We start from the raw sequence: 10,000 nt of genomic DNA, 5'->3' as shown, positions 1-10,000 counted from the left end.
ATGGTTTGTGCAGTCTTGAATTGACCTGAATTGGGTATGTCTTTTAGAAGAAGCTACTTCTTTATCGTTAGGCGATAAGACAATCAACAAAAGCCCTCTTAAATTATTACGCCAACCTTGAAAACAGCTGAAACTACGATCTGAAATAAGGTGTCAAATTTTTGGTCAGGCCTGAAATAGGGTAGGGAAAATCGCAGATTTTGGTCTAAAATTGGGTAAGGGTTTCAGAAAGTGGACCTCACACCCCCACTCAATTTTCCTGTGAGTAAGTCCCCCTCTTCTTCCCCCCCCCCCCTTCCCGCCCTTCCTCCCCCGGGATGGACCCACGATTTTTTGGCATTTGACACTGCGTTTAGAAAAACAAGCAAAACTTTTGAAGACAACCAAGAAACAAGATAAGCATTTTTTTGATAAGCTTATGTCGCTCAACGAGAAAACAGGAGAAAGAGAAAGAAAAAAAAAAAAAAAACAGCCCGGAGACGACGAGTAAGCGATGCTCAGAGCAAGAGAAAACCGGTGAAATATCAGTGACAAACATCGATAGAGAAAGAGCAAGAAAGAGCATGACAAAATCATAGTGACGATCCGAGGAAGAAAGAGTAGGCACATGTACGAGAAAACGGGGTGAGTAATGGTGACGACAAAAAGGGCGAAAAGAGCAAGAAAATGCACTGGAAAGTAGACTATAGCAATGAGCTGGCCGGACTGGTAGTATGGTAAGGCCATCCCCTTTTTTTTCCGTTTAGCGTCGAATGCGTTTCCTGATATTGGGTCGGTCGGATTGAAAACCTAAAAAACAGTCGTAAGCATTCTCGGAATCGGAGGCCTGGTACGCCAGCATCATAGCTGTGGAGCCAAGAAAATAACAAGACGTGAACCCAAAATCAACATGGCGGAAGGTTGGTGGATGTTGTTGCAAAATTAAGACAGCGTGGGAAAAAGGATCAACCACCGAAACTCCTGTGCGACATAAAAATGGTTTAAAAAAGTCGTTTACCTTTTTTTTTTTTTGAAAATGCCAAAAATTTGGGTCGGTCGGACGACGCTAAACGGAGAAAAAAAGGGGGGATGGCCTAAGGAGTCGTTATGGAAATATCTGAAAACAAAAACATTAAAATAAATAGTGATTAAGGAGCTGCGCTTTCAGGCTTGGGATAATCCAAAACCGTACGTTGCCTTAGCCGAGTAGGAAAAATTCCTACTAATTTCATTAGATTGGACGTTTATGTCTTCTGTAAACTTATTTATTACAATAACATGAGAATTTTATTCCATAAAGCTCATTTGTACAAATCTATGCGCTTAGATTCACATGAGAAAAAATCCTGTACAGCCAATCAGAATGGCGTACAGCTCTTTCACGTGTGGAAGTATAAGCAATCAACAATAGCGTAAAGGCTTTTCCTAGCCAATCACTCGTGCATCTCGTGAAAATCGTACTTTGTTATTGAATTAAATTAAATTTGGATTTGGTTCTATTGTTAGTGAGTTTTTGTTTCTAATTTGCCTTCAGAAAACTATTTCAATGAAAATTCTCGTCTTATGTACTAAACAGCTCACGACATAGAAAGTGCTTTGTACTTGGTTGTATTCACTCGCTGTTTGTGTCAAAAACCCTCACTCGCTCGCGTACCTCGCTCGTTCGGGTTTTTTACACAAACAACTCGTGAATAAAACCCTGTACGACGCACTTTCTATGACGTAAACTATATATCTTTATATTTTAAAGGCAGTGGCTATTCGTACGGGACCCGTTGACCGACCTATTTTTGCTATTCATTCGGGAGTTTTCTTAAAATGATTATTACAGGTTGTAGCCCCAACCTTGAAGGACATAGCCACACAGCTATCGAAAGCTAACCGTTTTCAAATGGGTACTTAAAGTTAAATATTGTTTTTCAGCGCTATTTGAAATGGGAGCTGCGAGAAACACAAGGCAGGTCAGATGGGCGGTGACATCGAAACGAAGGAGGTATTTCGTGAATCTTTGCCTCTCTTCAAAGCTCTGGAAATTCTAAAATTAAAGGACCTTGTTTTCTTTTATAAATGCACTTTTTATGTATCAGTATCAAAATAACCTCCTTTCCTCATCATTTGATAATTTCTCCAGAACTCATCAATTCGTCCATTCAGAACTGACCAGATTTTCTTCTCAATCAAGTTATTACACAAAAAGTATCAAAACTATGGTAAAATTTACATTCGCTTTGCAGCTGCCAAAGTTTGGAACAGTTTTGATGAACCTGTTAACTCATTACAGTATCTATTCCTTTGTCTTTTTCAAGCTTTACTGCTCACCAACAGATTCAATTAATTAATATAATTTGTTTTCACTCAGCTCGATTAACTCTTGAGCTATTCTGAGTGAACTATTACCAAATTTTAGTATTAATTATTTATTTTGATTGTAATATATTTTTAAAAATAGTTCTTTAACAGGCATCAATGCCGTTGTTTGATAGCTGAACTGTATATAAAAGAATTAAAGACAAGGTAAGACTTTCCGAGTGTTATTGAACCTGTAATAATCATTCTTAGAACACTCCGGTTCCGTATGAATAGTTCGCTGTACCAGTCCCGTACTAATAGTCACTTTGTAATTTAATCCACGAGGTACGTTTTTTTTCCCGAATCTTTCAGCAACACCCGCCATCTAAAATAACATTTAGCCGAAAGGAAAGATAACAATTGTTTTCAAGTGTTTCTAACTCATCGAAATGACAAAATAAATATAAATTTTAAAGTCATGTTGTTGACCGACGTAAAGAACAGCGCGCGCAAATGACGTTTGCCTATTCGTCACAAAGGGCAATCTGACAGTGGGATTTTGTTCGCTGCAGGTCACTGAGAGTTACGGTGCATTGCGGAGATTCAAAAAAGGAGAAAAAAAAGACAATTTCAAGGAAACAATGAAGCGGGAAGATACCGATTCAGGTCAGTTTTGTAATACTGTTTTCTGATTTTTTCTTTTATTTCGGGTGTAAACGTTTTGCGAGGGTTAAGTTTCCTAAAATGCCAAACGGAGCGCTTTCTGATAGATTCTCAAAATATCTTTATGACAGTGTCTAAGAGTTAATTTCCGCAAAAAGAACGTGAACGGCCTTCCTAATTTGGTGCTGAAACAAGGGGTGTCTTAAACCTTCGCCTTTTTATTGGTTAACGGGGAATAAAGGCAACTTAAAAAAAGTTAAGAGGGTTGTTTGTTTACAACTTGGCATGAGCGCGTAACTAAGGGAACCCAGGAGTTGACCGGCGTCATAGCAACAATTGCATATCAATTCCATGGGTAACGACCGCTGTCGTTCTCGCGGGCCCCGTCTCTAGCTGCTTACGACATAGTAGCCTGGCCCTCTTAGCCAAGAGGGGTTGGACACAAGGTCCTCGTGCTTAGACCTCCGGTGCCTAACAAGGCCGAGAGGCTCTCGTGACGAGAAAGATGACGACACTCACGGTCAAGTTCCCAGATATTACCGCGTTTAAACAAGAGAAGGAAAGGCGATCTATCGCAAAGTGATTGAAATGGTCTATTCCAACAAAAGGTTAAGGAAGAAAGCGGCAAAGAGATGGAACTAAACAGGGTTGCACTGCCTCGTTCCAAAAGGGAAAGAAAGAAAGAAAAACGAATTTGATTAAGGCGGTTTAGACAACAACCCAGTTGACGCGCGCGCAGAGATTAGTTTCAACGGTCTCTTTTTTTTTCGCAAAAAAGAGGTTCTTATATTTCAGAGCCAAGTCTCTCTCCGCATAAAGTTAATTAGGGAAAGCCGCAAGACCGAATTTACTTCTGATAAATTTCCTCTGTTTATAGAAAATGCAATGGTCAGTGAGTTTGAGCACAGTTTGGGCTTGTTGTTGTGTGTACTATTTCTGATGGCTTGTTTCATCTTAGCTAAAAGCATACGTACTGGTAATCAAATGGTTATGCACTTGTCACTTATTCATATTTTCACGTTGCCGCTTTTAGGAAACAAACGTCTTTCGCGGAAGAAACTGCGAGGGAAACTAAATGAGGCAAAGAAACAACACAAGGTTAGCTATCTTGTTACAAATGAAAAATGATGATATTACAAATTACAAGCAATTCTAAGGAAGATTTTAAATTGGCAAAACCCAACACTGAAATATTGTGGTAACCGTTTTATCGGGGTTAAGCAAACGTAACCACAAGGCGTAAGCAACAAAATGAAAAAAGTTTGATTTTTACTCTTGTGTGATAACTTGCCTCTCTAGTGCATAGTCTCTACGCATGAATGACATGAAACCTCTGATATTCTTACAACAAAAGAATCATGTTATTCCATGACTTTTGACAAAATCGGTCAGGATTCGCGTCCACAGTTTACCGTTTCTGACTTGCAGCACAGACTCGAGAGTGTATAAGAAGGAAGTCGAAGTCTATTACTAAACGTTCACTATACGGTCGCAAAAAAACCCGTTCACCAGACTTACAACATCATCAACGTCATTTTATTAATTTTGGAAATAGCTTTTTATGCGTAATCAAGTGGTGACGAGTGAAAGTATTCCCTAATTACACGAGTCTGCCATTTTATTTTACTTTTAATGTCAAGGGTGACAAGTTACATTCAAAAGACGCAGGTCATTTTCAAACCTGGAGCACGTTTCTTGAAAGTCCCGAGACTCTACGGGTCAATTGCTTCTGCATCTTATGAACGGAGAGGATTTAAGTCTTCAAACTTCACAGACTTATTCCTTCTAGTTAGCGTGAAAACTTGTTAAAAGATCGGCTTTCCAAAACAAGCGGTTGGCAGTTTCACAAATGGCTTTTCAGGCCCAAAAAGTTTTCGGGATTTTCGACAAACGGGCCCCAGGACGGCATTTTGGCACTGTAGGAAAAGTTGCTATGGCAACATTGTAATTGTGACATGTGAAACTATAAATTAACGCTGAAATATCCGGCCAAAATTTAGGAGAAATTTGTCACCCATGTTATTTCAATGATAATCCTGCGCTACCCGCAGGTAGCGGAGCTAATCGAGGCGGGTTGCGCTTTAAATCGTACATCATTATCAGTAAGTAAAAGAAGTAAACAAAACAAAAGAAATAGAAAAAAAAAGAGAGTATCAAAGGAAGAAAGAAGTGAACTGTTACAATAACGTAAGGAGTGATTGATATCTATGATATAATTTTCGCAATACTTGCTACACCCAAATTAAGATATCTGTTTGTTTGTAGCAACTCGTTGAGAGAACTCATCAAACACAATTCGAATTGGAAAAAATCAAAGAGTCAAAGATTGACAAGTAAGTGCGTAATGTTATCCATTTAAATCGACCACACAAGATTAATTTTCGATATTATTTCCCCCAACAAAGCCGAAGACATTAGATTAAGTTGCCACAACCGCTGTACATAAACAACTAACGTTATGGTTGCAAAGAGTAGTCCGAGTTGTGGTTGCGTTAACACTGAGCACTGGTCGTTCCATACATAAGAATAACAGACTGCGCTCGAAAGGGTGTGAAGTGTCAAAAAATAGAAATAGAGAAAAAAATTAAAAATACTAAAAAAAGTGGAAAGGCTGACTGGAAATATAATAAGACTAAACAATTTGAAAACACGCAAAATTCTTTCAAAGGTCCTGAATAAATTCACGGGTTGCGATAGGAGCTCAAGACCGGGAGCCCACAACTCCGATACTTGATAAATGGAACGACGTTTACACAGATCATGCTATTCTCAGTAAATACGACTTGGCTTGCTCGAGTGACCATTCTTAATCCCGTGGGTAATAAGTTCTCTTATGATTAGCTGGAAAGGGTCTAATATCACGGGAAAATCAATCTAAAAATAACTCGGTCTACAAGAACGCCGTTCCACAAATACAATGAAGTTGTACGCGCCTAGTCATATTGTACAACTGTACAACTGAGTCAGACGACACATTGTATGAATTTAAATATAGAAGTAAAAACTGGAATAAGAATGGCACCTTACTCCTCCTTTGGAGTTGAAAAGTAGTCACATGGTTTCAACTTTGATATCACAGAGAAATCGAGGATGAAATCTTCAAAAAACCTGAAAACACAGAGCGGGCAAAAATGGAGGTATGAAAACTCAAGTTTTTCCCGATAAACAAATTCATGCAACTTTTTTATTTGCTTTTCCACTTCTACTGACAATGGTGGCGTTGGTTTCTTTAAATAAATTTAACATCTTCTCGACAGGCGGAGCTTCTCAACATACATCATGGGAATATGATATTCTTACGGTATGTAGTTAGCAAATCGTATAATTTAAAAGGGAACGATACAGTTCGTCATAAGTGGTTTTCAAGTGTCTTGCTTAAAAAATGTTTTGGGAATGAAACATAACACAGTTAAAGCTGCAATTATTGTTTTGTTTTGTTTTTCAATTATTTTTTTTTTGCTGTGAATGATTTTTTTTTTCGCGCATCATTGTCGACGATACAATCTTTACCGGCTGGCCTCCTTCCATCACCTCTTCGATTTTCCTTTATGTCATATTATATCTGTTTCCACAAGCTCCTCCTGATTTGTAATTTCGTATTCTCTTTTTGCTTAGTGTTCTGAACGAATCAGAATATGACGGCAAAGTGATCGCAGGCGAGAAAGCGGTGAGTAAAGCAGCGTAATCATTTCGCAGATTTCAACTCCCGTGATATTACTTTAGGCCTCTTTTTGTAACTATAGAGTCGCATAACGCACTAGTGACACGAACTTCAGCATTTGTCTCGTTCTCCTGTAAATTATTTTGTGATTTTGTGTCTCCTATTATTGTTTGTCTAGAAGCGTTATTTTATTTTCCGGAAACGGAGGAAAAACATAGCAGGTTTGATCAAATCGTCCCAAAGCAACATCACTTTTGAGCCTAAAACCACGAATTCATCCTCAGCTGGAACGTGAAAATAATGAAGCATCTTTTATACAAACCACATTTTTTTACAATACAGTTTTGGAAGACTCACTAAAGCTCTTTTTGTACACCGGCTTAGGTTGATTACTGTGCACTTGTATCAAAAATTTTAAATTTTGTTGTCTTCTTTCTATTACAGCTTGAGACACTTGAAATGTTCGTTGCTCAAAGGTGAGATTTATCAATTTAAAACGATCAACTATCATTTTAAAGACGTCGAGAACGCTTTTGTTGAAAGATAAAGAAAGAAACATATTCTACTTTTTGTGGGCGTGGTACCCTAATAATAATAGCATCCGAAACTGATTCATTTCTATGGTCATTGCTTTTTTTATGATAGGAAACTCGTGATTACAGTGGAGAATAAAAATGGAGAGAGCAAGGACAGCGTAAGTTTAGTTTTGCATGCTGCATGACTTGATGATATTGTGGTCAAGATATTACAGTCGTTAAACTAGACCTCATTTGACTTTCAATTTTCTTTCCAAACAACGACACCGTTCATACCAATTCTCTTCGCAGAATGTTGATACACATCTTCAATGTGGAACAACTTAGAGTACTCGCGAAATTAATGCAATAACGGGAAACAATATCTGTTGTACGCCCACGTTGTCGTCAAAACGTAAATTTTGATCATTTCAATTTGTTATTTTGACGCTTTCGTCAGAGGAACGTACTAAATTTCTTCCCGCACGTGTATCAAGATAATTTTTTCCCTTTTCACCAATAATACTGCTAATTTATTGCAATTTAATTGAATAAAGTGATAACTAACGGGTTGATAACGAAGTCGGCTCATTTGGGTATTAGAAGCCGTCTCCTTATTATAATAATATCTATTATTACTTGTTAGGTGCCAAAGGTGGATTCCGATACCACTACAAGGTAAATCAAGTAGACGACCCTTCAAGTCAATCCATTCTTACAAAGAATTTATTCTAAATCGTAGACACTCTTATTCTTCGGCCATTTAGATTCTAGGACGAGAACGACTACGAGTACGAGATTTTCTCATAGAACAAAAGTGAGGGCGCGCAAACCAGCGTCATTTTGGTGGGAAATACATAATACCGTCGTCATTTTAGTACGAGGTTTTGCAAAAATTTCGTCGTGTCAAAACAAGTCAACAACACAGTAGCAGTTTTAGCATTTTTCGATCAGCAAAGAGGCTCAGTTACCAGCAATAAGAATAACTGAGCAGTGTATACTGCTCACAAAGAGTAAGATTAATCGTCCGGGTTATAAACTCTCTAAATAGTTTCGCTAAAAATGCAATCAAATCTCGTACTCGTTTTCGTTCTCGTCCTCGTCCTAGAATCTAAAGGTCCCTAATTACGACTAGGCAGGGACGTAGGCAGAATTTTTCATTGGGGGGGTAGGGGGAGCGGAGGGGGCTCCTGAATGAGCACCGTAAGGCGCCAGTGTCTGGGAGGATTAGGGGACATGTCCCCCAACCCCTACTTCCGGAACATTCGGATATGCAATTACAATTTCCTGAATTCTCCACTGGATATTTTGTAACTCAAATACATAGCAAAATTCCGTGCATTTCAAGTACTTTTCAAAGGGGGTCGCGGGCACTCTAGGACCCTTCTGGCTATGCCCCTACTTTGCATGAAAAACAAACTGAGCTCGGGGCAAACTCAACAATTTGTGAACTTAGGTTTAGTTCAGTTATTAAGTTGTATTTCTTTTATACATACTTTTTAAAAGAATTCCAGGGGCAAGGAGGGTCATAAAGAAACGAGAAGGCTTATTTTATATGAGCTCCTCAAAAATGAGATTTAGCAGTAAGCTGAGTTAAAAACAAACTGAAAGGATTTTTTTTATACGCACACACACGCAAAGTTCGTCAACTAAAAACTAGTAAATAAGATCACAAAAGAAGATAATTCTCAGCCTTTCCTCAGACAACCCAACACTGTCAGCGTTTTGGATTTCATGGTGTCTCTTTTACACTTACCGAAACATAGTACTGTTGCAAAATGAATTAGGAAGTAACCCCTTAGTATAGAGAAATATACGTTTTCCAATTTAAAAACTGAGAATATATCGCTTGATATTTAAGAATGTTCAGATCTTTAGAGATTTTGAGTGTGGGAATCGTAAGAATCCCCTGATATGATTCTGAAAACCTTTTTTCTGTAGTGATAATACGGTGTAAGTTTGAGTGATAAGTAAATCCCCACACTGAAACACAATAAATCAAATATGGATAAACTAAAGTATAACACATTTAGTTGGTTTGTTTTAGATCCGTCAGCTTTGACAAGGAAGTTATTTACTCATCCTTAAAAAAAAACAGCATGAAAAATAATCTTTCCTTTTTTATTTGTTCCTTTTCTAATTTAGCATAACATCAGAGGGAAATACCGAAACATCAGTGTCGCAAAGGTAAATTAGCGTGAAAAGTCAAATGATCCAAATTTGTTAACTTGATAACTTCATCACCGTGTTCATAAGAGGCTTGAGGGTTTTTAGCTATTTCCTGGCTGATATAAAAATGGTGTGAGTTGAAGAAAAGAGCAGTTGAAAGTACTCCGCGATTGCAATTGCTACGCTTAGTGATTGGTTTAAAAATCTCGCGCCAGTTTGTCAACCAATGAAAAAGAAAACCAAAACCAATCGCGACTTCCACGCGCGAATTTTTCCCGCGCTTGCGGCAAGTTAGACGGAATTGCTACGAATTTGGATTGGTTCACTCAATTGAAACCCGCTCTAATCCGAGTTTACTTGGTATAAGACTTGATTGAGTAAGTTGTGCTTTTGGCTGGAGACCAAGCACTTTTTCATTTATCTGCAGCGACTTAGAGAAAAATCCAAAAAAAAGAAAAAAGAAGAACAAGAAAAGGAAGAAGAAGACGAAAAAGGCGTGTGACGATGAGGTCAGTCGAGTTTCAATCTACGTGAATTATAAATTAAATTTAAACATTTTTCTCTAATGTGCCATCACAAATTTTCCGAGAACTCATCCTCGATATCCACATCGCGTTGACACCTTCAAAAGTATCTCCTTTGGCTCTCTCACAAGTGCGCATGCGCCTTCAGATTTGTTAGAAAATTTGATTGTTCTACTTCAATTTTACTTTATTTTTCTTCA

At 38.1% G+C, this 10,000-nt stretch overlaps 1 protein-coding gene across 1 annotated transcript in view; it reads left to right on the top strand.

Moving 5' to 3' along the window:
- The first annotated feature begins 1,945 nt into the window (after window positions 1–1,945).
- The window catches only part of LOC138021214 (calponin homology domain-containing protein DDB_G0272472-like), a 29,627-nt gene continuing 21,572 nt past the window's right edge, over window positions 1,946–10,000 (top strand). Inside the window, exons 1-8 of the mRNA XM_068868071.1 lie at window positions 1,946–1,972; window positions 2,841–2,934; window positions 3,965–4,029; window positions 5,197–5,264; window positions 6,547–6,598; window positions 7,037–7,068; window positions 7,238–7,286; window positions 9,253–9,294. Of these exons, the coding sequence (XP_068724172.1) occupies window positions 1,946–1,972; window positions 2,841–2,934; window positions 3,965–4,029; window positions 5,197–5,264; window positions 6,547–6,598; window positions 7,037–7,068; window positions 7,238–7,286; window positions 9,253–9,294 (429 nt within the window). The remainder of the gene's footprint in view (window positions 1,973–2,840; window positions 2,935–3,964; window positions 4,030–5,196; window positions 5,265–6,546; window positions 6,599–7,036; window positions 7,069–7,237; window positions 7,287–9,252; window positions 9,295–10,000) is intronic.

This window comes from Montipora capricornis, chromosome 10 (genome assembly GCF_036669925.1).
Source record: "Montipora capricornis isolate CH-2021 chromosome 10, ASM3666992v2, whole genome shotgun sequence".
In the NCBI taxonomy this organism is placed as follows: domain Eukaryota; kingdom Metazoa; phylum Cnidaria; class Anthozoa; order Scleractinia; family Acroporidae; genus Montipora; species Montipora capricornis.
This window is presented reverse-complemented; position numbering and strand designations above follow the sequence as displayed.